This window comes from Struthio camelus, chromosome 20, assembly GCF_040807025.1.
Source record: "Struthio camelus isolate bStrCam1 chromosome 20, bStrCam1.hap1, whole genome shotgun sequence".
In the NCBI taxonomy this organism is placed as follows: Eukaryota; Metazoa; Chordata; class Aves; order Struthioniformes; family Struthionidae; genus Struthio; species Struthio camelus.
Genome location: NC_090961.1, coordinates 2,345,034 through 2,370,776, shown reverse-complemented (window position 1 = coordinate 2,370,776; position 25,743 = coordinate 2,345,034). Strand labels below are relative to the sequence as shown.

The 25,743-nt window shown below is 40.5% G+C and overlaps 1 protein-coding gene across 5 annotated transcripts in view; it reads right to left on the bottom strand.

Moving 5' to 3' along the window:
* Positions 1-1,857: 1,857 nt before the first annotated feature.
* RC3H2 (ring finger and CCCH-type domains 2) overlaps positions 1,858-25,743 on the bottom strand; it is a 39,910-nt gene continuing 16,024 nt past the window's right edge. The window contains exons 11-22 of one of the 5 annotated variants that reach the window (XM_068914614.1): positions 25,057-25,271; positions 23,935-24,362; positions 23,276-23,446; positions 21,965-22,120; positions 20,352-20,565; positions 20,131-20,215; positions 19,505-19,586; positions 18,990-19,124; positions 18,331-18,438; positions 8,126-8,300; positions 6,798-6,979; positions 1,858-5,681 (exon numbers count right to left, since the gene is read on the bottom strand). In XM_068914614.1, coding sequence (XP_068770715.1) covers positions 5,130-5,681; positions 6,798-6,979; positions 8,126-8,300; positions 18,331-18,438; positions 18,990-19,124; positions 19,505-19,586; positions 20,131-20,215; positions 20,352-20,565; positions 21,965-22,120; positions 23,276-23,446; positions 23,935-24,362; positions 25,057-25,271 — 2,503 coding nt within the window. In that variant the 3' untranslated portion in view covers positions 1,858-5,129. Of the gene's footprint in view, positions 5,682-6,797; positions 6,980-8,125; positions 8,301-10,610; positions 16,050-16,670; positions 16,820-18,330; positions 18,439-18,989; positions 19,125-19,504; positions 19,587-20,130; positions 20,216-20,351; positions 20,566-21,964; positions 22,121-23,275; positions 23,447-23,934; positions 24,363-25,056; positions 25,272-25,743 lie in introns of those variants that run through there. The other 4 variants (XM_068914615.1, XM_068914616.1, XM_068914619.1 and 1 more) reach the window with 4 other exon arrangements.

Here is a 25,743-nt window from a genome sequence, read left to right as displayed (position 1 = left end):
CAAGGCGGTCCGGCACGGCCTCGCAGCCCGGGCGAAGCGGCTCGCTCCCGCGCCTCACCCTGCCGCCCGACAGCAACAACGGCGCTCGTCTGCCTGCAGCGCTGACTGCTGCCAACGCCGGCCGCGTCGCCCGGCGCGCTACGGACGCCTTAGAAGCAGCGCCCGCGTGGCCTGGATCCAGCGGGAGCCAGCGCTCCCCTCCTGGGCTGGGAGCAACTAAACATGGGGAGAATTGGGGTGATTTGACCCTCCTCTAACTGAACGCGGTATTATGCCCTCCTGTAAAAATAATCGTTTCTGGCTGGCCCCTTTGTCGTAGGCTGCTTTTTCTAAAATAAAGCACTTCCTAAAAGCAACGGCTGCTCCCTGTCAAGTGTTGTTTCAGCTATTTATAGTAATTAATGAAGATTAAAATCAGACACGGAGATGACTCAGATGTAGCGCAAGTATCTTCTCGACCGGCAAGGTGCGTCACGGAAGCGAGACGAGGCCGCGGCCGAGCGGCCCTCCGAGCCGAAGGCGCAGAGCGCCGGTACCTGCCGGCAGAGAAGGGGGGGGAGCCCCACGCCGGGAACGAGCCAGGAAGGGCTCCCGAACTCGCCCAAACGGCGGACCTGGGGCCGTCCTCGATGAGAGAACCTGTCACGCTGAACCTCTGACTCGCCAGAAATAAAACATCAAGAAATCGTAACATAGTAATTTACTTTTGGCGTCATTGCAAATAAAAACAAAGCCCTTCAAAAGGGATGGGACGTAGACGAGGGGCCAGAAGAAGCAGATGAAGGCAACGAACGCGTTCCCCAACAGAAGGGCTGTCACAGTTCCCACACCCCCAGGTCGACACAGCACTAAACAGAGCTGACACACCAGAAAAGCCAAATTTATCTTGGCCGTGTCCGCACATTCCAGGAGCAGCTACTCTCTTTTTAAGCTCCCCTGTCCTGTTGGAAGTACTAGATTTCAGAAGATCTGCCTCTGTTTGCAGCCTTTAGATGTGGGCAGAATTGCATCAGCAACGTGGTTAAACCTTGCACAGCTCTGCACAAAAAGGGGAGAAGTAGCTAACTCCAACAGAGCTTTGCACCAAGCCTCCAGGCTGCCCGACTTGTCCCAAGCAGCGGTTGTACCTCAGACCAACATCACCCTAGGCTCCACAGACGGCGACAGATCTGCTGGTCTCGCTGCCGCCTGGGAGGGAGCAGGAGAAGCAGCAATGAGACACTGAGGAAAATAAACTCACGTGCGGATACCCGTCCCGTTTCACAGCCCGGCGCTGCCTCTGGGCGCTCCTTCTTGCCGTTTGCTGCCTAGGGCTCAGGTAGATCCACACGCAGGAGAAAGCTGGGTGGGCACCGCCGTGGCACCACCAAACCGAGGTGGCAGGGCTTCCCCGGCAGACAGAAACCCCTTCAGGTGAGGCTCAGGGTGCTGTTGCTTAACTACGGGGCAGAAAGGCTGGGCAAATTAACTCCTCCTGAGCTTCAGCTCGTGTCTAGCAGTTCGCAGAACACCTCTGGCCGAGTCAATATAAGGTCTGGCAGTAGGGACAAAATAGTCGAGCATTCAAACACACTTTAGTCATCACAGTTGACGACTGTTGCCATACCAGAGCCCTTCACAGGACGAATAAACGCTACTGCAGTCCAGCAGGTTTCTGCAAAGAGCAATGTTATGTGCTAGGGAAGTCTTCGTGCCAGAAAAGCTAGAGGAAACATCTTTGACAAAACGGAGAAGCATCCTTTATTCAAAACCAAACGGTCTAGGAATGCATCAATTTAAATGAAGTCTTGACAGAGTAGAATGCCTGTGGGGGACAGAGAGACACTGAATCAAACTGAAAACCTGACACTCTCGATGCAAAGTTGGTTGTTTCGGAACAGTTTTATTTCATGTAGGTGTTCATACAATTTCATTTCAGTCCTCATATGCATATATAAACACAATCCAATTCTTAATCTGCAGGTCAGGACATCTAAAATTAGATAAATAAAGTAGACTCTAGCCCTTCGACCAACACATTTACAGATACAACCTTAGTATGAATTGTAGTTTTTATTTGTATTGCCTAGGTAGGGGTCAGACACTAACAAATTAATAACCAACCTATCCTAAAATTAATTTTATTTTATATTTAATGAATATTAAGAATGCTGGTTTTCCTTCGGGCACAATTACTAGTTGGTCAGTTTGGAAGAATTTAGCTTTGCTCACGGGCGGCAGCGCTGCCCAGCTCTGCCGCGACGCTTCTCAGCAGACCTGCGACGCCTTCGCGCATTTTTGTTGTCTGTGTTGAGAAAGAAAAGCAGCATAACACATCTTCTCTCTACCCTTCTCTCCCTTCTGCTTTTTATGTTCTTCCAGATCAATCATTAATTGGATTTGGACTTTTTTTTTTTTGGTGCTATTGGCACTGTAAATCATCTATCATACACCTTAGCACCATATATTAATAACCAGAAGGGTCACCTTGCTGCAGGCCATCTGACAGAGCACCAGGAGAGGTTTTGATCCTATTACAGCTTTGCTGCCATGCAGGGAAAAAAGCACTTTATAAACGTAAAACTTAAAGCAGTTCAAGCAGTCTGCTCCCTCCCCACACCCCTCCAAGCCAGGTTTTATTATGATGCTAATATGCACCCTGTCTGCACAACAGACTCCACTGTATCTCAGCCTGAATACAAATTACAGCTACTTTGATTTTTTTTTCCTTAAAAATGCTGATACCCATTCTCAATGATTTAATTTCATTTAACTTTCATGTTCTTTTCTGCAATTCTGAGATGGAAAGAAATAATCTCTTGGAACATTTTCATTCTGTTTTTCTTCCAGTTTCCTTAAAATAGCTACAATTTGTGCCAATTCAATAATTTTTAATCACAAATTATTTATCTTTGTGCTTCTACTATCTTTTAAAACAGTTCAAATAGATATAATTAAGGTCAACTCTTCCTTTTCTATTCTAAGATATATTCTTATTCTGAATCTAACGCTTACACATTCACATTTCTCCACAGTGCTCCCAAGTGCCTTACGCAAAACTTGCAATTAAGTTTAATCATTAAATATAACATTAAATTAGGTACTGTATTTAGGTAACTATAGTCTACTTTCCTCAAAATTAAAAAATAACAAGCAAAGTAAGTAATGCAAGAGAAAGCAAACTTATGCTGTAATAACAGCTTAAGTATGTAAAAGACGCGTAGCTCAGTAACAGCTAAGTAGAGCGCATACGCTCAACGCTCGGTTGTGCTAGGTACACTAAAATCAGCCACACCACAATCTGGCCAGCAAAGCCTTTGCCTCACTCCGCATCGTTGTAAGTTTTTATGTACATGTTCACCATAAATTGCTAATGGTTTCTAATGCTACTCAGGATATCTTACACTGGTGTAGTACAAAACTTGATAGAGTCAGAGGGAACTATCATATAACAGAAAACCTGAGACTTACTTCCCTGTACTATGATCTGATTTATGAAGTAAGTAGAGCACAAACAATACAAACACTTTTAATAAAGCTGTGATCAATGACAAACAATTATGACAAAGATGCTGCAGGAGGGAAGCATAATACACAGCTGTAGCATTCAGTAGGAAAAATGATCATGAATAAACAAATGAGCTCAGCCAGTGCTACATGCCTTTTTTCTGTTTCCTGAAGTGGGAGCTGCCCTGTGTTTTTGGGGAAGATGAGAACTTTTGGACCTACGTTGCTGAGTAACTGAAACAGCAGTGGGGATGCTTTTAAAAAGGCCTTTGTTGTTTGAAAAAAAAGACAGAGGAAAAAACTGCAAGGTCTCCTCAGAGATTTCACTCCCACCCTACAAGATTTTCTTCCATGTTTAGTGAACTCCACCGACGTACTGTACAAAAACAGACTCCCAAAGAGCTGCCATGAGAGGAAGAACAGGATAGTGACACCACTTTTGATCCAGCTGAACATTCTGTGCAGAAACTAGATACCGAGCTTCAAACAAGGAATGAGCTGCAAAAAAAGGGGCCTGCTACTGAACACCCGTACGAGGGACTCAGCCTCTTTACTGGCTCAAGGCTGATTTCCCACAAAGCCTTTCAGTCATCTGTCGGGGCCAGGGGCTATTAATATTCAAAATGCGTCTCACAACTCAGCTGAAGCAGATAATATGAAGGCAGACAAAAATGAATTTTAGCGCTGGTTTAATAGTGTTAGAGAATATTACAGGTACTAGGTGAAATTCTGATGCTATCAAGACCTAATTCTACATTTTGCTAACAAAATTCTCCTTGATGCTATTCAGCACGCATGTTAGAGCTCTTTACAGCCTGCTTTTAGAGATGGTCTCCCTCTTAAGAGGCAGAAGTCATTTTCTGCTTCAGTAAGCACTATGAACTCTAAGGGTGAGTATTTTAAAAGCCCAAGAACGTATTAAGAACTGTAATTGAAGAAAGATTTTCCTCATTTAAGTCTCAGGCAAGATCAAAGAGCGAGCCACCCTCCCCAGCTGAAAAGTAATTTTCAGGATGAAGTCAGGAGCTGTGGTTATTTGTAAGGGAGAAAGGAACAACAATAACAACAGTTAAAACAACAGTGCCGCCAAGAAGGGGTCTGCAAATCAAGGACCGGAAGACAGGACCTAGTACTGTTAACTCACTGGCAACACTTCAGCTCCAGATTAGTAAAAGTCTCGAATGCTTAAGAACTTCTTAATCTGTGGTCTCAATTCTTATCTTAGTGAGTAGGCACCACATCCCGATCTCAACTGGTATTCGCACATACTGCTTCAGCAAACCTGCAAGGAGACTGACCATACATAGCTGATCTGACAACAAAATGCTTAGAAAATCTAAATGATTTGGAGAACAGAGATGACAATATAAGACGCAACTCACTAAACTTACTGGATTGTAACTTCATATTTAGTAAAATACATGTGAACTGCGTAAGAGCTAGGCAGTTTTAGTGTACACTTTATTAAATTAATTTAGGAAAACGTCAGGAACTCCTTATGTTAACCTTAACAAAGTTTTAACGAGCAAATTCAAAGTGCGTGGAGGGGAAGAATAACATATCAACACAAAGAAAGACAGAGAACAACCTCTAGCACAAGAACAACCCACAGCTAAACCTACTGGCCCCTTGGTAGAGGTGGTTCAGTCTATTTCCAGATCACTGTCTTCGCTGTAACATGCAGATGGATTATGTATAGAAGTCAGAAGCACTAAGTCTTTTTCTGGAAGCAGACCACACTCCTGCAAAAAAGCCTCCAGGTCTACAGCAAAAAAATCTTCTCCGAGCTGGTCAGTGATTCGCACAAAATTGCCAATGAGCTCACCTGCCTTATAGATCAGCAAAGCTGGCAGAGCGTTATTAGTAAAGCGAGTGCTGGCACCAATGAGCGAACTCTTTACTCGGCAAAATTTAACTGTTGGATACTCAGCAGCGAGGCAGATCATACAGCCGTTCAGGGACTCAGTGCCAGGGATATCATCTTCATAAATATGGATCATGATCAGCGTGCTCTTATGCTCTTTATCAACTGTGTCCAAAAACGCTTCCCCGCTGGTAATCTCAAAAACCTGTTTAAATTGCTGCCCACTGTATAACTGCTGTCTCATCTCCTCCATTCGCTGCTTCCTGTATCGCTGTAAAAACTCCTCATCATCTTCATCATTGTGAATCATGTTATATTCTTGCAACGTCATCTAAAAATACATACAAAGATACACGATAAAGAGAAAAATAAAAGCTCTGCATCACTATATGGGTCACTTATATAATTAGAATTTAAATCAAAAGGATTAATCTGGGTCACTCATTTTAATAGCAGCAAAGTACAGCTCACGAAGGCTGGAGCACTCTCTATATATTACACTCCATTTCGATCCAATCATAAACCACGTCCAGTGGGAATACTGATTCCAGCCTTGGGTATTCTAGTTTCCACAGACTGCACTAGTAATGCAAGTGCTCTCACTTTAATCCAGGTTAGTGGTGGCTACGTGCCATCAGGCACGGTATCCAAATCAATGCTGATAGCTTAGTGAAAGCACATAGCCACCATTAACCTCGATCTCCCCTCATCTTTTTCATCAATTTCTCACTGATTTAACATTTTCTGGGCAAAACAAACACACAATATCATCCGCAGAACTGAAGTTAACAGGATTTTATGCATTTCATATCGGTTCACCAGATTCATTAGACATATTTGCGTCACTCAAGGTACAGGACAGTGTGGCCAATTTTTGCCACCTGAAAGCAAGGCACGCTATGTGCTAAATTAACAAGTTCTGCCTAGAAACATAAGAGCGAGTTATACAGCCCAGGTGATCAAAACCATTCACCGTTTCCAACGCTTCCTATCTCTGGGGTGTAAAGTCTTTCCGAGAGCAAAGCTAAATTCTCAGCATCCACTTACTACATACTGAAATCAGTAAGGACTCCTGAATTTGTGTTTTATGCAACTCTCAGTCTGGGAGGTTTGCTGTGTAATTCTTTATTTTACTTCCTGAAGTTTGACTTATTTGATAGAGAGATAAGAGAGATCTGGGAAAAGGATTTGGACTTCTTCAGTATGCTGGCTAAATCATGTTATCTGTTAACACGGACAAACACAGCGTCCCTAAAATACTACTCGAACGTGAAATAATTAAACTTGACAACACCTGGCAAATAATACACTACTTATACTGTGTTCCCATTCACTGGAAAGGAATAATACACATCTCCTAACAGAACAAGCATTCCCATCTACTTCACATATGCAAATCAAGAAACAAAAAACATTAAAAATTCAAGTGGCATCTTTGTGCTGCTACCTTTCCATTGATTTTTTCCTGAAGCTCTTTCTGCTTCTGCTTATCAGCCTCTTCATCCAAGTGAGATCTACATGTCATAGATAACTTTTTTATGAGTCGCTCCATTTCTCTGCGCTGCTCCTGTCGCTGTTCCGTCTCCAGTTGTTTAAATCTTCGCCAATCATTGATGACTCCTTTTGGACCTGAAATTAAATATACAGGCACTTAGTGCAAAAGAGTAACAACATTACATCTGCTGTTTAAAACGTTAACAGTAATTTGTAGGCAATCAGTAAAACATTAGCCTCCTCATAAACTTTTCGTATACTGTGCAAAATGTTGTAGTGAAACAAAATAACAGGATTAACTTGGCATTTACATGTCCTTGAACTAGTATCTGTTTTCTTATCTGTGTAACGTTAAAGCTTATCTAACTAGGCTACTCTCAGAACTGTCCCAAAGGCTGTTCTAAAGATTCCTATCTGTGTTCTAGAAATAAAACCACCAGCACTCGAGAACCCCCCTGTTGTTAGCATGAGTTTTCATAAGAACAAAATAATATGATGAGAAACCATCTCTGAATTAAGTTTGCCTATGCTCTTTACAGAAATAAATTTTATGATACATAGTAAGCGTGGTTCTTACAGATTTCACCTTGCTATTATCTTGCGGCTGGGGCCCAGCGGAAAAAGTTATTTTTTCAGGTCTACATACGCCAGTTATTGCCCTATAACTCTTCCCAAGTAAAAGATGGGAACACGTGCATGAGAATTTTTCATCACTCTGAGAGAAACCCTAAAATATAGAGGGCCAGTCTTTCATAAAAACTTAAGAAATGCCCTCTGGCTCACACCAATGCTCCACATATTCCAGTACTGTGACTCTGACCATGGTAACAGAAAATGCTACTTTGGGAGAGCCTGGCCACCTTCTATCAATTTCTCAAAGCCTCGCCATTTTCTGTCAGTTCCTACTTTTTCAGCACCTACATCTGTTATATGAGGACTGCTGGAGGTTTACAGCTGTGTGGCTTACAGGAAATAATTTTATGATTTATCAGCCAATGTGCCCCAGCTCCACTTAATCTGTTTAGCATGCAGAGCCTAACCGCTTCATATATAGAGCTGAAGTCTCCCAGAGAAGTCTGGGAGATTAAATATCGTTAAAATAAGGAACAGGCTTTTAAAAATAAGGTTAGACTGCAGCCAAGAAATGATTACTCTCTGGCTCAAACATACATCAAAATAGGATTTTTTTTTTTTTAAACCAAAAAAGAGGATTGTAGAAAACAACACGAATCTTCCAATAAACAACATATTTTTAAAGTAATTAATTTGACCTGACAATACCTGTGTTGATAGCACTGCCATCGCTGCTAAGCTCTACTTCCCCAACACTTTCAGGAAGGGTGCTCTCCCCATCTTTGTCTTCTTTCTCACTGTCTTCATCCTCACCCTCACTACTGCTGTAATAATACTGGAGCTTCTCACCAAGTAGTTTATCATCCAAAGTAGTCATTGCGTTCTAAAAAATAAATTAACAAAACAGACAATGTATCTCTTCTTCACATATGCAACAAGAGACTCCACTTTAAACGTGTAGTGACAGTCCTTTACTTCTTGAGAGAAGTTTGTTTTGCTGCAGAAGAACAGTTTATGGCCCATTATCAAACACTACAGCGCAGATGGTCAATTGCTTTGTGAATTAATTCTTAGTTGTCCTTTCAAATGTATTTAGGCTAAGAAACTTTATGAATAAAATTCCGCTTTAAAGCTCACTACTGAAAAACTTACCCTCCTAAAAGCTGTTTCTGCACTAAAATATATTTTAGTATACATGTAAATATTTTTTCCACTGAGAATGAGTTTTTCTAACGGCGATTCAGAAGTCTCGTCACCCTCGCTCACACCGCCCTGCTAGGCTGACCTCCCCAGTGATGTAAATTTCAACTTCCAGTATTATTTGCATTATTTTAGCAGTGATCAATGCAATGAATTAAATTCAAACGTTCTGACCTTTACTCCTTCCTAGTCTTTCAGAAACAAGCTTCTAACAAAACCTAGGAGAAGAAAAATCTAAATTATATTCAACTTCAAAATCGTCAGAGGATCTCACAAAAACTTTTGCAAAAACTGTTTGCACATTTAAAAAATAAAAAGCACACAAAGGAAAAAAGGTAGAAGAAAATGCAGCTGTGCTTGCAGTTTTTAATAAAAAAAGGTTACTCTCAAACACAGAAAACACACTTTTATGTACTGAGATGGATTACATGAACACTTAGTGCAGACAGTGCCTCAAGTTCATGAACATCATCTCCTCCAGGCTAGAATGTAACACGTGAAAAGAAAGAACTTTATGCCTCTCTTCTTTTCACCTGCCCACTGACTACATCAGTCATCTTCCCAGAAATCAACAGCATTTGTATTCACAACACTGAAAGTTAGCCGCTGACACTGGTAAAGTAATCACAACCATCCTCAAAGCGCTGGCTTCTCCTGAGCCGCTTTCTTTATTCAAGGACCTTCTGCTAAACAGAAATTAACGGCAGCAGACTACGTGCTCCTTCGGCATCCACAGTATCAGCACTTACAGACTTCAAAAGCCTCCCACATCACGAGAGCAGAAACGTCAGATGTTTCCAAGCGAGGAAAAGCCGAAACCAGCGCAGCACCTCAAAGAGTTTGGGGACCTGCCTCCGCTGGCTCCTTCCGCCGCAGTCCGCTGGGAGAGCTGCTGACCAGACCTTATCCTGAGGGGGCTGCTAAGGCGGCAGGACTGCTTTCCCTTCCTGGCTGAGGGGCGAGCTGCTGACCAGACCTTATCCTGAGGGGGCTGCTAAGGCGGCAGGACTGCTTTCCCTACTTGGCTGAGGGGCGAGCTGCTGACCAGACCTTATCCTGAGGGGGCTGCTAAGGCGGCAGGACTGCTTTCCCTTCCTGGCTGAGGGGCGAGCTGCTGACCAGACCTTATCCTGAGGGGGCTGCTAAGGCGGCAGGACTGCTTTCCCTACTTGGCTGAGGGGCGAGGGCTGTAGGAAAGAGTGCCGCTAAGGGCAGGTACCTGGCTCTTGACGTGCGACCCATCAACTACCTCTAAAGCGTCCAGAAAAAAGTTGTTTACAAATAAAATAAAATAAAATAAAAAATCAAGACCGCTGTCCGCCGATTCGGGCTCGCGTTTAAACCCCGCGGGACCCACAAGCCCAGAGGCCCCGCCAGGACGCAGCGCGGCTCTCCCTTCTCCCGCCCGGCGTTAGCAGAGGTTAAAAGCGGATTATTCGGATTACCGAGGAGACAGCCAGATGGCTGCGGGTAAAAGGCAACGGCGGGGGATCGCCGGGACTACTCGAGGCGCCGCGGAACGACGCGGCTCAGACGCCCGCTCTCACCACAAGCACGGCGGGCGCAAACGCCGCGCTGCTCCCAGGCCGGCGGCGCCAAGGGGCGGCCGGTTCCTCGCCGTTGCTCCCACCCCGGCGCCGCGGGCAGGGCCGCAGCCGCCCGGCCCCGGCTCCCCCCCGCCCCGGCCCCGCTACTCACCCGCTCGCCGCCGCCTTCCGGGGAGCCGCTGCCGCGCAGGGCAGGACGGGAAGGGAGGGCGCAACCCGCGGGCAGCTCCGCCCTCCCCACCCGTCGCGAAATGGCGGCGGCCGCGGGCGCCACCACGCGGCGCTGCGGGAGGGGGGGGGCGCCTGTGTAGCCTCCCTTTCCCTCCCCCCCGCCACTGTAAAGCCCAGCCCCGCTGCCACCCTCCACCCCCCGCCCCCGCGAGTGGTTCCCCCCGGCAGCCGTTGGCAGCCGTTGGCGGCGGAGAGGGTCGAACGCACACAGGCGGTTAAGGTGGACAAATAATTTTATTCGTGCATGCAAATACATGTCAAATACTGCAAACTTCTTCCATCAATTCTCTCAAAAACACTGAAAAAACCATGATGCTCTACTCTGTGACCAGCCAAAAAAAGCTAATACCTCTTCACTTCAGTGCTAACAGCAAACACACACAGTATTCACCCGCGGGGCGGCGGCACCGCGCGGCGCCCGCCCCGGCCCGGCCGCCTACGTCTAACACAAAGGGAAACATCACGACTTGGGAATCCAAAACCGAAATAAACGGAATAGAATTTATTCCCCCATATATTCCCCCTTTCATTTTACAGATTTTTTTTTTTAAATTATAGTTTTAAATAGAAGCTGAGAATGCGCCATAAAAATGAGCATTAAATCCATCGTAGCGATGGTGCCTGCTTTATACATGATGGGTGTACACCATCTTTTATTTCATTTACATTTCAATCGAACAATAGATTTGCAAAGAAAATGTCTAATACAGACGTAAAAATATTCACACTAGAGCTTCACAATCGGTTGTACAATTGACAAACAGGCCTCTTTTCCCAAACTTTCCAGCTAAGCAAATTTATAAAATGTAATCAATGCAACAAGAAAAAAAAATTTTCTTCTTCTTTAAAACTTCCAGGGAAAAGAATACGCAGTAAACAGTATAGATGCGGACAGCAGATGCTGCAAGCTAACCACAATACTTCTGAGTGGCTGTACAGTGGGTATGTGCAGTACAAATAAAAGCCACATGTGTTGTATCACAACTACCGTAAAATGTACTTGTTTGCCCAGCTAAGAAAATGCATGCATTTCCATGCCTTGGATTAACTGAGATCTACTCTGGAGAAATTGATGGCCTATGTGCAAATGACCTTGGCTTTTGGCAGTAATAAATGCAGCCAGGCTCTGTTTTATTTCAACTTTTACAGCGGACTCTTGATTAAAAGCTTCCATAAGTATTTTCCCCTCAGATATCAGGGTATAGTTTTATGTTTGGGTATGGGGAACGTTGATCATTCGGATTCATTTTATCTCATCGACATAGTTCTTTTTCTTTTTCTTTTTTTTTTTTTTTTTTCCTCTTTCCTTCTTGTGCTCCCTTGCCAGCAAAGAGATACACAGTGGTGACTACTGCCAGAGTCAGCTGTTCATTTATACTGGAAAAATTGGGTCATTTCAAAAGCACATTTATTGTGTTCTGCTTGCAGAAGAGGTCCCTCAATGAGAGGGAATTTCCTAACAAGAGGGATTAAACTACAACAAAGAATGGATTTTTTTTACATACTATAGATAATTCATTCATTTCTCATTTTGTTACACTCTCAAATCCAACATCTTCCTTTAGTAACAGTCTAATAATAATGAAAAATCTGTTCACAAATATGATCAAGGAGCTGCTGGCATACAGTGTTTATGTACAGCAACAGGTACAACTTGACAACTTGTGCTTTAAAAAAGCAAACAAAAAAATGTTTGGAACTACTCTGAGTTTCGATAAAAGTTATTTTTAAGCATTCTTTCCTCAGCTCTTTCTGACCACTGTGCATTGCTTATTTTGTACCTCATCCAGCCTAGTACGCTACTATACAAGAACAGCATTCAGCTCTTGAGTACAGGATAAATTAAAATTTCAATTGTGTTATCAAAGCACTAAAATCTTCCAAATTAGATTTCTACAAAGAGCAATTAAGAGCTTATTTAACACAATCAGCTGCATACAACTGCTTTTCTTATCAAGTGTCAAACTTCAGTGTCCCTGTACTAGACTACCAAGAACCAACGCCAGTTTGCTTTGCAAAGAGTCTAACCTTTCCTTTGAAGGGTCTAGTATACATTCTACAATGCAAAATCTGCATAAACACTAAGATTCATTTCTTGTCACCTGTTTACAGGAACGAAATATCAGCAGCAGGGCAATCACTCTGCTATAAATTATATGTTAAGAACGTACAGATAGTTACTTTCTCACACAAGCATTCTCCCAGCACAAGCATTAGTCTCTATTAAGACCTATGTGGGAAATGAGGCAAAACAAGGAATGAATCCAGGTAGTGAGGCAACACAATTAACTTAGATACTAATAATTCCTGTATCTCTTGCATGTGAAATCCCTGCTGTACCCCTAGTGGGGGAAAAAAATAAAAATAAAAATAAACACCCCAAAACGCTTGTCCAAGCAAAGCCGAAGAGCCAATCTCTTCTCCCCAATCTGCTACGGGCTTTTTTTCTGACAGCAAAGTTAGGCCAAAAATCACTGGGAATCACTGCTATTATGCATGAAGATTAGTCACTACGTCAGTGTCAGAAAATAAGCCCTTCCATAGCCCAAAGGCACCTGATTTGCAACTAAACACATGAATACATACTTGTTTGTTTAGGGTCAAGGGATGAAACTTCACCAAAGAAGAAAGCCAGAACTAGGTTCCCACCTGTAGCTTCTACTCATCAGGGCACTGGAGGGCATAGTTTCATGGCAAAAATCACACAATCAGTGTTAAAACTGTAAGACAAAGCTGGCATGCTATTAAAACCCCCAAATAATTCTTTTGCCTGTCATTCTATATATTAAAAATTTAACAACGACAAAAAAACCTAGCCTCATCTAAGAGCCAACTTTCCATATGAAGTGTATGGTCATCCTAGAGAACTGTTATATCATGGGACCTCCTGCTGCAGACAAGAGTATATAAATACATTTGTTCTTAAATATGCCAGTAAGGTGGCAGGAATATGTTAGGCTTATGTAATTTCACTGGACAAAGAGGCAAATGTGTGTAAGCAGCTTATCCCAATCCCCCTCCAGCAGAGCACAACCAAGTTTTTAAAATTGCAATTTTAAAATTAAAAAGTTAAGGTAAATACACAATCAATTTATGTAGTATATATTCACCCTCAGATCATGCTGAAGATGTTCTGTGGAGTTCTGGTGCACAGAGGGCTCTTTCCCTGAGGGCAAATAAGGACTTCTCGAACCTTTATATTTTCTCTATTTTTGTAACAAAATAGCAATTTAAAATTTAAAAATCTTTTTAAAAAAATTACATCACCTTCAACATGGAAGATCTCACTGTTTTAAATATCCATGAAAGAGACATACTTGTTTGCATATCTGTTTTGGAATTACATTGTACAGCAAATAATATTATCTCAGAAGCATTTCAAAAGTAATATAAATTCATATTTACAGAATGGTCTAAGTATAAAATATACAACAATCATATTTATGTCTAACATTCTAAGTTAAAGTTAACATCAAGAGGAAATAAGTTAAGGTGACAAAGGTGGTCTGGTTCTTGTATCCATTCACTTTGAGTTGCAAGTGAAACAACACAGTCTAATCCTAGCTATGAGGTGGCACTGGCTATATAGGAAGGTACAGCAACAGCCAAAGGAAACTAAGAAAAGACTACTTGACTGTTCTTCTACATACATTCCTTTACATTTGAGTATTAAATAGATGTGTAAGATCTTCCATACTGACACCAGAATATCAAAACTAACCCTTGGATTTTTAGGTATATTTACAACATAATTATTTCATGGACAGGTTTCATTAGGAGAGATATCAAACACCAATATTTACTTAGTCTAATCAGTAACCCTCAGGGAAATGCCAACCCCCACCCCCCAGAAACGTGCACAAAACAGTTATCAAAATCTTACCCGACCACATAGCTGTGATTTTTGTAAAATAACAACTCAGACGACCAGTAACATGATCCTCTTTAAGCATTTTGCTAGCAGGAAAAGCCCTTACATGCAGTACACCTGGTGAAAGATCAGCTTGGCTTAAAATATTCCAGTACAATTTTCAGAGTAAACAACTTCACAGAAGTTAATAAAAACATAAAAAAATGTAAAACTTGTCACAAAGAAAAGGAATAGGTCAAAAAAAAAAAAAAAAAGGAGATAGTAATCATCAGGAGGGAGAATCCTGCTTTCTCTTCCAAAAAAAAGTGGATTTTTAAGCTTTCTAAAAAATATGCCCAGGGCTCTAGTTTGTATATATTTATGAAAACCTATTTTTCGTTGACATGTCTAATATGATTTTCAGTAACATCTTAACAGGGCATAAATTCATACACTTTTCAATACTCTGAAGGTCAGATAATGCTATATTATTGTATTTTCAAGGTCTTTGAAAATAAGTTGCCATTGAACAAGCAAAATTAAACCTGAATACAAAATTATTTTTAACAACATTTAGCAAAGGTAATACAACTGCCTTAAATTTCCAATATTTAGTTTAAATTAAAAACAAAACAGTACAAAAAACAGCAATACCATCTTGTTAGTCAGTGCAAACACTACATACAGGGTTTTCAAAGGAAAGCCAAGAGCACCTGATACTTTTTGCCAAGTCATTTGGAGTCTATAATCTGCAAGTTGAGAACTGTTAATAAACCACCCCCCCCCCCCAAATTGCTGTTACATTAGTGCATAACCTCTCAAAACGGCTCAAAGTTGTTTCACGTCTAACTTGGGGAAATCAAATGCTTAGTACGTTAGATGGAGGACTTAGGCACTTGGTTTACTTTTAATAACGTTACTTTGACAAGTAGCCTACGTACGTATGTATATCAACAGTACTAAAGCAGAAATTGGGGGAAAAATATTAAACTAAAAAGCCGCAGCAAAGCACTGCACCACAGACCTGCAAATAATGCAGCAGTGCAAAGCTAATGGTGTGTTAACCCTGTAAAAGTCACAAGTCCAAATCCCCACCTCTCAGTCTTCAAACAGGAAACAATACTCCATGCAAAGTTCCACAACTAAAGAAAAAGCAGCTGCAACAAGACACAAGTTCCTCTCTCATGAAACAAAATAGAGACAAATAAGTTAGTTTTCCTTTCACTAGATGTATCATTGTAGGATCCTGCTAGTTTAAATAACTGAGTTGTTAGTTTTCTACAGAAGCCATTTTAAACAAGAATGGCTCAGATACCGCACCGGATTGCTACAAACTCATAAAAAGCTGCTTTAAGCTTAAGTAAAACAATGTCCAAATTCCATTCATTTGTGGAAAGTGAACGCCTTACCCTAGTAAAGTAAGTTTTTTTTCTTCAGAATGCTAATGCGAGAGGGGCTTGAAGTATCAAAGAGTCCACAGGAAATGCATGACCCCAATATTATTTTTTTAAAAAAAATATACATTATATAATATATATTATATATATAAAAAGCTAGTGTAAATGCTTCCATGGTGTGGTCACAAGCTGGAAAGATGAATGCCTTTCAGCTGTTAACCATCCTGCCATTTGCAACAGGCTTTAAAAAGTCATTTTTATCCTCGGACATAATGTGAGCAGTTTTCAAAATGAGGCTGCCAACACTGACTGATGTGCTGATGGGCAGGCAGCTTGCATTGCTAACAGATGTTGTGATCGGCTGACTGAAGCAAGAAGTTACGGGCAGGATTGTTTTCTGTTCCTCCCTGAGGAGAAAAATAAGTTACACGAATATTAAACAAGTTCACGCACAAGTATCTGTAAATGAATCGTGTGCATTAAATAAATACGACAAACTGATTTTTTAGCAACAGGCAAAACATCTTACTACGGAAGGGTACGTTCAAGACGTTAAATGCGGTCTGCCCAGTTTTCAAAGGCTGTATTATATGTTAAGAACTACAGTCCATATAAACCTAAAATAGTGTTAAACCTAAAATATTTTTCAAAATTACCTCTTTATGGAGATCTATGCAAATAGTCTGACATTTAATCTTTTGAAACTTTCCTTAATTTCTGGTAATTATAAAAATATTTTTGCATTTTTCGTTTACTGAACACATGAAAGTATTTAACAGCTGTGACGTGTTTCAGTATATATTAGGCTACAACAATGCATATGAAAAATGGTATGCTGCAACTTTCATGTTTATGAACTAATTCTATTTCTTAAGTTTCTTCTCACTTGATCATGCATATACAAGGCAGATGTCTAATCCAAATCTGAGTAGGTACATAGTTCATCCTTAAACAATCAGGCTTCAACTATTCTGATGCTGCTGTTTTGCCTAATACTGGCAGACACTGCTGTTTTGTCTAACACTCACAGAATCACAAGGTCTTCACCTAAACTTTGTCTCTTCTGTTCCATAGATTCTTTCTGGTGCTGCTTTAGCGGATGCCCATTCTCTACAGTTGTTCCATTGAGCAGCTGATCATCTTGAGAACTAATACCTAGCTGTATATCCAGAATCTCCTACAGGGAGAAAGGAGAAATGTCCATCAATACTGTCACTACCAGCTTTAGGTTTTCCCATTACGTTTCACTACATACAACTGATGGAAAAAATAACTGAGGAGTCTTACTAAAAGACTCCTGTTAATTTCATACCAATGGAACATATCCCATTTTACTCCAGGAATGCTCATCACATTTCACTTTTGCCTATCATATTATCACAAATATCTTTAACTTAAAATTTTAAAGTAAACTGATATAAATTACAAATTCCCAACAGGACTGAAATTCAACTGGAACTTTTTCAAGAAACTGCCTAGCTGCATATATTTCACCCTCATCAGGCATTTCAGAGTGCTTTTGCAACTATAAAGATGACATAAGAAGAGGCAGATTCTAGAAGAGATCATAAATCATATCTAGATTTCACACTGACCAACTGTTTGAAAGTCTAGAGAATCCCAGGAACCTATGCACCCTATTCCTCTTCTGTGTTACACAATAATTTGGGTGAGAGGCAGGGAACACAGCTTGCAAATTCCCTTCACAGTCCTTTTCCGATAAACAGCATCAACAAGGGGAACACAGTTATTAGAGGACAGCAGTGAAAGACAACAGTAGTACGCTGGTCAGCGGAGGGGCAAAAATGAAAGGTTTATAAGGTAAGATACTAAGGAGGCAATAAAGACAGTGCGAACTGTTTCAAAAATTAGGGGTAGAAAGACAGACCAAAGATGCAGGTGTCCCCCCTGCAATGTAGTGACAAAGCACAGGTATTCATACTATAGTACTGCAGCACATACCAAAAAACAGAGCAAACAAAAGCATAGAAGCCAGTACTGGAATGTATTATGTAACGAGTTCAAGGTAAGATCCTTCTTTTTTTTTTTTCTTTTAAAGTGTACAGGTTTTGTTTTGTTTTTAATAAAGATAATTCATTGTCAGGCTTGGGATGAACACTGGAATGTTTTATGACCGCACAGCAAAGCGGGAAATAACAGAAGAAACCGTAACACTCTCTCTACTCCAACAAAATACGAAGTAGCAGTGAAGATAAAAGAAGAGTGAATTACAATAATATGGATGACTTGACTATTAAAAAAGTCAGGTGAGTGCAAAATTCAATTACACGATCACACTTAAGTGTGAACTTCAGTTTAAAACATTCTTAAACTGTAATTTCAACAGTGTGGGGAGGGAGATCCCCCCCCCCCCGCCACACACACATTATTTAACTCTATCAAAAGATTAAGAGCAAAAAGCTGAAAGCTATCACAAGGAACACAGCAGGGTTTGTTTTTTTGTTTTTAAACTAAGTTAATACTGACAGTCCGTTACCTGAATTGCAGAAGTATGAGATCCCCTAGTGTTAAAACAATATTAAGTGTCAGAAAATTTGGTGTCAGTATAACACTGAAAATAAAAGCCTTTGCTATCAATTTAAACAAACTTAATTTAAAAAGACAAGTTCTGTTGAATAACTAATAAGACCCAATGACTCCTTCAGATGCGCTTTTTTTTGTACTTACTTCTATTTGTTCACCCTGCGCGTCAGGTTCATCTGTATCAAGGGCTGACAGCTCCAATTCAATGTCTCGATCTGGCTTTGTATCTGCACAGTCTTCAGTATAATCAGTCTGAAAAAAGAATTAAATACATTATTTAAGCATCAGGTAGGCTTTTCACCTGCTGCATATAACACAAGTACAAAAAGTGAAAATAGAAGGTGCATTTCTAGGACACAACATTTCTAGGCTACAAAAGAGCAAGCCAGACACAAACAGAACTTTGGGTATAGACAAAATAGGATACACAGCAAAATCTGATTGCATTAAAAGTACTGAAACAGAGAGAAAAAATGAATACTATGAATACTGGAATGGTAGTTTCTGTAGAGTCCGTTGCCAGAGGATTTATATTTATAACATCTACAACTAGAGCAAAGAATAAGGATCGTGTGAAAGATGGATGGTCACATTCTTGCCATTTTGTAAATGCAGGATTGGAGAAGCATCATAGCAGGTGCACCTACTTCATCTCAGGGAAGTAACTGAGGGCAACAACTCAACTTGCACAGAATGTGTTATAAATATTTAGGCATGTTAAAACTAAGAGCGTGTGTCTGTGTGCATACATAAATCCCCCGTATCTCAAAGATTTCTTTCCTCCCAGTCACCCCTTTCTTTACCTCACCATTCCTCAAATCAATTTCCTTGCTTAAAAGATTTAAGGTAAGGCGACTGCCTTCATCTAGAGAATTCCACTTCTGTTGCATGGCTAGTGCATTCGCCTCTCTCTGAAGTAATAATGAATTACTTTTGGCCTATGGAAAGAAACATATCAGTTACCTACAACTACACTTAACTGTATATTGTCAAATGGCAAAATAAATCAGCTCACAAAGAGAACAGTCCTCTCTCTAGATGTACAACTACGTATTCTTTCAACACACCATATTTATTTTGTTCTGGATTTCTGACATTTATCAGGCTTCCAAAAAACAGTCTTACTGAAGTCAATGGAACAGCTCACAGTAACAGTTCTCACGCATCGTACTAAGTGTTTGCAGTACTAATGTCCAGGTAACCTTCACTGACGATTTTGTCAATTGTACTAGTTAGTTCTGTTAAGTTATACAGAAAAACAATTTCTTTAAAGTCACTTAACCAAATGAAGTTTTACACATGGCATAACTGATCTTACCTGCTGCAATTCAATGCTCAACAGATCTCCAGTGCTGGAATGCTTTCTGTGACCAGACAAATCTGTAACTATGAATCTGTCCCTTTAAGAGAAAGTAGATATTACATCAAGCAGGTGAAATTAGGGATTAAAAACAAGCCCTCTAAGTCACAGGCCTCTCAAACTTCACTCGCCTGTCATGTTATTTTTTTTCCACATAGTTTATGTCCAAATGCATAACAAGCTCTTCATCCAATAATAGTACACAATACTCCAAGGCATTATATGATACAGACAGCCTTATTTTACACACATGGAAGATGCTGCAGGAAAATTTGAGATAACTCACTCAAGGTTATAGATCTTGAGATTACAGCTCGGCAGTACCCAACTCCAGTTCTTTGATTAGGCCTCTCAAGCATAATGCTGCTAATAAGCGAGTTACTAATAGCTGCATTAGGTTTAAGTACTACACAAGTTTTAACCTAGTTTTTCCAAGGCCTTATGCTGGATAGGAAAATCCGTTACCTTTAAAATGAAGACGGTCTATTAAGCGTTTCACGTGTTTTTCCACGTTCAGGATTTTTAAGAGTAACAAGTTATAGCAAATGCTTAAGAACAAACACACATGGAAATAAAGTCCCTACCGTTCTGGGTAACGTGCTGACGAAGTGGAATCTGTGCCATAGGAACTCCATCTTGAATCAACAGCATTGACATAAGGGACATAATCTGCAACAGATTAAGATACAATTCATTTTCTTCTCCATTCTTAAAGCAGGATATACAGATATTTTAGTTCTTTCCATCATCAACAAACGCTCTTGTGAAATGTGCTCTACTGGCAATAGGAAGCCTATACTTGTACCTGATACACTGATGGGCTTAGTAGCACTTCCTTGGGAAGCAGTGGCTTGAATAGGATCTGTTGTGTGATAACCAGTGCGGGATGACCTGGAGATTGCACCCCACTTGGAGATGATCGGTCCATCACTAAATGGGATTATAGGATCTTCCTCCTTTGCCCTTCTCTGAGTTTCAAATAAATGTACTCTCCTTTTGACATCCCCACTGTCCAAATCCTACAAGTTTGGGAGACAGAAAAATATAAAGGGACTGATTGGAGGTTGCTGGATCATTCAGATGGCCAATGACTTTCTCATTATCATTACTGAATACAAGGCTGCTAATTTGCACCAAAATGAGACACAATGATTTAACTAATGCCCTTTAATGGCAAACTGACCATTAGAAACCTACAGGCAGTGTTACAAGTAGTTTTGCTTTTCAAGCTAGTGTTTCTAGTTGGAAAAAGGTCCAGTATGCTTTAAGACGACAGTCTTATGTCCTTCAGTACCCTTTTCTATATTTGAAGGAGGCAGTATCAAGCAGGTATAGGATGAATTTGCTTACATTTGTTACATAGACTGCAAAGGTAATCTGCTACGCTATAGAGCGGAAAGCCTCCAAAAAAGCATGAAGACTTACTTATGCAAAAATCAATCTGTAGTCTATGATTCATACTTTTTTTTTGGCTCCCTAAAGTATTTCAATTAGTCTTTTCTTTCATGGAAATTGGGCAATAAAGTCATATTTTTTTTTTTCCTCCACAGATTTATTTATATTGAACTGTTCACTGCAGGGAGAACGTGCCTTCTACCCAAGAGCATATTCTAGGGAAACAGTTCATACAGATGCTCTGCAGGTACACAGCAGCCAAGATTAAGGATCATGCTGATTATCCTGGGTCCACAATATTTTAGCTTTTTTCATGTCATTTCTGTAAAGCCTACATTGCTCCTGGAACTAACTTCAAAGTAAAGGTTCCCTGAAACAATGGTAACATAACAAATCTTAGAGTCCTGAAAAGCCCAGTAATTTACTCATGCAGCATAGACTACTCTCCATTGAGAGACTTCTGCTCTGAACTGGCCACAGTGACCCTATATTAACCAGTCAAGTCTGCCATTATAAAATATTCTGAGACTATTTCAGATGTTTCACATGGTAAATATACACATAAACATAGACACCCACACACATATATATGTAAATAAGAGCAAATACATTTCTGAAGAGACATAAGAATTTCCCATCTTATTTTTTTTTATCCCATCGTTTTAACAAACAGATCTGAGAACGCATTTAAATGTAAGGAATTCTTATCAATTTACAGACCATGAACTCGATGTTTTGCCTACAAGTTCAATTTACACAGAACTGTTATTAAAATAGTTATTTTAAACGTTTAAGAATATTATTCATAGCACTATATTCTGTCACTGAAACATATACAGTTCACAAAATTGGGAAAAGATATTCCAAACAATTTCAAACAGGTAGAACTACCTTAAACTACAATGTCGATGCTATCAAAAAAAAGGGGGGGGGGGAGGAGGAAGGCCTTGCTTAATCAAAGAGAAGACACTTCAGCATGCAAGTCTCATTACATTAAGGAGGTAAAAGGCAGAAAAGCCCTACCATCAGAACAGCGTTTGAGTTGGCAATCACATCCTTGGGCTCCGAGTCAATAGCATTTATACAAGAGCCAATAGTGCCACAAGACCACGGGGAATAGTGGGAGAGATGATCTTCCTCAAATTTAGTTCCACTCAAATCACTGACGCTCTCCGAGAACTACGGAAAATGGAATAAATAAGTAGTAAATATGAAAAACAAGGAATTCAGTCTTAAAATAAGGAAAGACATTTGCTGCTACTTAATGAAATAATCTCAGAAGTCAAATCAAGAAGTTCTATGCATGTTCAAAACTTGACTCAGGAACCGCATAACCGATTCACAGTCGATTTTTTTTCAGTGCAGCTGACAGCTAGTCAAAGAACGGTAAGCTTTGCCACTAGAAATCAATGCCTGTCCTTCCAACACTGGAGGGTCAAATCAGTGCTATTATGTTAGTGGTCAGTTTCTTGAGACAAGTTCCTGGACCAATTAGAGTGGAAGTCGTGAATTTCTCCTTTAACATAGAAATCAGTGGCAGACAGAAGTAGAACTCAGAACCTTCCAACCTGGATGAAGACCTAATCCTGACATACCTTGAACACACCCAAAGAGAGACTTCAGGTACACCTATCGTGCAAAACCTACTCTTCCAAATAATCACTGTATCACATCTCAAATGTCAACAGTGTCACTTTTATAAATGAAATCACAGCAGAGACCAGTTTGAGAACCACTGCTCTAGGCATTTTCTAGGTTGCATTTAGTTTATATGTATATAAAATAAATACTGCAAGACTGACTTTTATTTTACTTCAAAAAAAATACACATCCAGCTTCTGTTGGTAATTTTCCGTTCTTGCTTATAGAACTGTGTCATGTAGGTATATAATATTCTGCCAATGCCTTTTGTCACTTTTGAAGAACATGTATTCTCTGGGACTTGAGAAGCATTTGCAGCTTGATTCAGTCTATTCATCATGTTATCATGCCATTAGGAGTATAAAAGAGAAGGTGGTTCTTAATGGAAAACACCTGTTGTTCCCTACATAAAAATCTGGAGGCTCACAATGCAAGTTCAATAAAATGACATTTCCTTTAGAGAGGGTAAGTTAAATCACTTCTTTACTTCTTGACCTTCTGTCAACAGTCATGCTTAGCATCAGCTTAATACCAAATTGAAAGCATTCTTTATTAGATATTACTCTCCTTTTGCTACAAGATTAACTTTGTTTTATGAAAAATAGATGGCACACAGAAAATCCTTACTGGAAATACTAAATGTCATCTTACAGAAGCAGGAAGGGAAAATAAAGAAGTTCTTTGGCTTCCCACCTCTGTGCTGAAATCTACACTGAAGAGAGGAGACGGCGGTGTTGGAGATGGTGTTGCCATAGGAAGGGTTGAGGGCACGAGAGGAGTCTTCTGGGTGTGGTACTGTGCCCATTGCTCCGGCTTCCGTCTTAACTGTTCATCATAACCAGTCTTCAAGTGACCACAAGGCTCCTAGCAAATAAGACGCGTAAGACTGTATATCCTACCATACTCTAAATGGTAAATATTTGGGATGGAAAAAAGGATACGGACAGGAAGAGAGATTCAGTACTTGGGCCAGGACATACACTTGGACCTCCATATTCTCTTGGCTCTGTAACCTTCCACTGATGTCACTGGAAAAATCTCACAAGGATTTGAAGAAGAATTTGGTCTTTTGTAGGATAACTCAACTCTTAAGTGTTTAATTAATTCAAGCAACATGCATTGGAATTAGAGACAGTGGGGCTCTAATCTTAATTCAGAATGTCAGCGATCTATTTTACAGGCCTATTTTATTAGGGTTAAAAACAAAACAAGAGCTTTGCCCAGGTCATGTTTCTGGATTACTGTAACCCCAACCAAACAGAAGAGGTCTATGATAATTGTTTATCAAGTTTTCAGTCATGACCTTTAGAATCAAGCCGACAACCTTCCCTTCACCCCCTGCCCTTACTTACTCTTGGTAAAGGCACAGTCCTCTGTTCATTTGGAGGTTGGCAAGCCACAGAGTAATACCCATCCAAAGAGTTGTATCTCTCACGTAATGACGTCTGATAGACGGATGAGTGCATCACATCCATAGGAGGTAAAGAATTGCTCCTAATAATATCATCTCGTGGGTACATCTGTGGGCGCCAGATGCGCCTGCTGTCGTAAACTGGAGCATACATTCCAGAAGGGACAGGAGGAACTGGTCCATACGGCTGCGGAGGAGGAGGTTGGTAAGGAGAATTCAGTCGATCTCGAGGGGGAAATGTACTGTAATGATCGGCATATGGCACGGAAGCAGGTGGGAGGGAGGACTCTGGAACATTATTGGACCTCACAAAGCGAGGAACACAGGGAGCCACACCAGCTGGTACTGTTGGAGGTGGTGGATAATATCCTTGAAAATTGGAAAAAGGAATATTTAATGTGGTCACAAACGACCCAGAATTTTACACCTTCTAAAACTGTAAATAGTGTTGGTAAGTACCTTCAGAGAGCAAAGCGACACCTTTCTACAAACCCCACCATTTCTCTGTGAATGTATAGTTTCACGTTATCATTACCTCTGCAGAGGCAGTGCTGACCATTTACCAACCTGACCCAATTGCAAACAGTGGCAGAGAAATTCCATTTACCAACATATTATGTTAAAATATACATACAACTACATATTTTACTGAGAAGATATAAGTATTTTCTCTTTATACATGAAGTTAAATAGCTACCTCCAAAATAAAAAGCTATATTGCTTAAAAAAAAGTTAGACTGTAATAATTCCAAAGGTCCGCAAACAATTATTTAACACTTCGCTTGTTCTCCCCTCCCCCGCCTCGATAGCTGCCTGAACATCTCTACCTTTTGTTTTGAGAGCTTGGAAACCACCTGATGCTAGAGTAAGTTCTTAAGAGTTTGCTTGAATAATCCCATATGCAGTGATGGAACCAATTACTGTTATATAAAGTGCAGATTCAGTTGATGCTTAAATAAAAGCCACAGGTTTGAAATAAAAGCTATTTCTCAGCACAAATTTAGGTTGATCTAGATGAAAGTTCAGAGCTTATTTTGAACTATTCGGTGCTCAACTCACTCACCTGTCTGTGGGTACTGTGGAACTTCGTAGGACAGCTGAGTCCTGGGGTCTTGGAAATACTGAACGTTATCAGAATGTGGAGGGTAGACAGGTACTCTGGGAACAAAAGGGCTTGATTTTGGAGGCACAGAATTCACTTCTGTCCCAATGTTAGGAGGACCAGCTGAGGTAGCTGCTGCCTGGCTTACAGGAGTCTTGGGTGGAGAACCAATTTTACTGAAAAGGATTACCAACAAATCATTAAGGAGATCTTTGCTTATTTCAGTTAATCAACTCTTAGTATATACTCCAACGTAATGTGGAACTTTAGGTCGTGTCACCTCCTCTGGAATTCTATTTTTCATGCCCCAAACTGATGCTATTATTAAAACCTTGGAACAGACTTCCTCTTAAGGAAGCTCAAAAGCTCAGGTAAACGTACTCATATGTACCCAGAAGCTTATATACCACTTGTAAGTGTATTCCGGTAAAGAAATAAAGGCTTTGAAAAGTTGTTTGGAGGCTCAATGCTCTACGAAGAAGTATCTAAACAATTTTAAGGGAGACCTCCACATCTTCCAGGATTATAAAGGGATTTTATAATGGCTGCTGATAAAAATCACCACATAACTTGGTAGTTCTTAGCTGCGACAACAGTGTAAGTGCAATTTTTTTTTTTTTTTTTAATAACCCAATACTAGGTTAGATA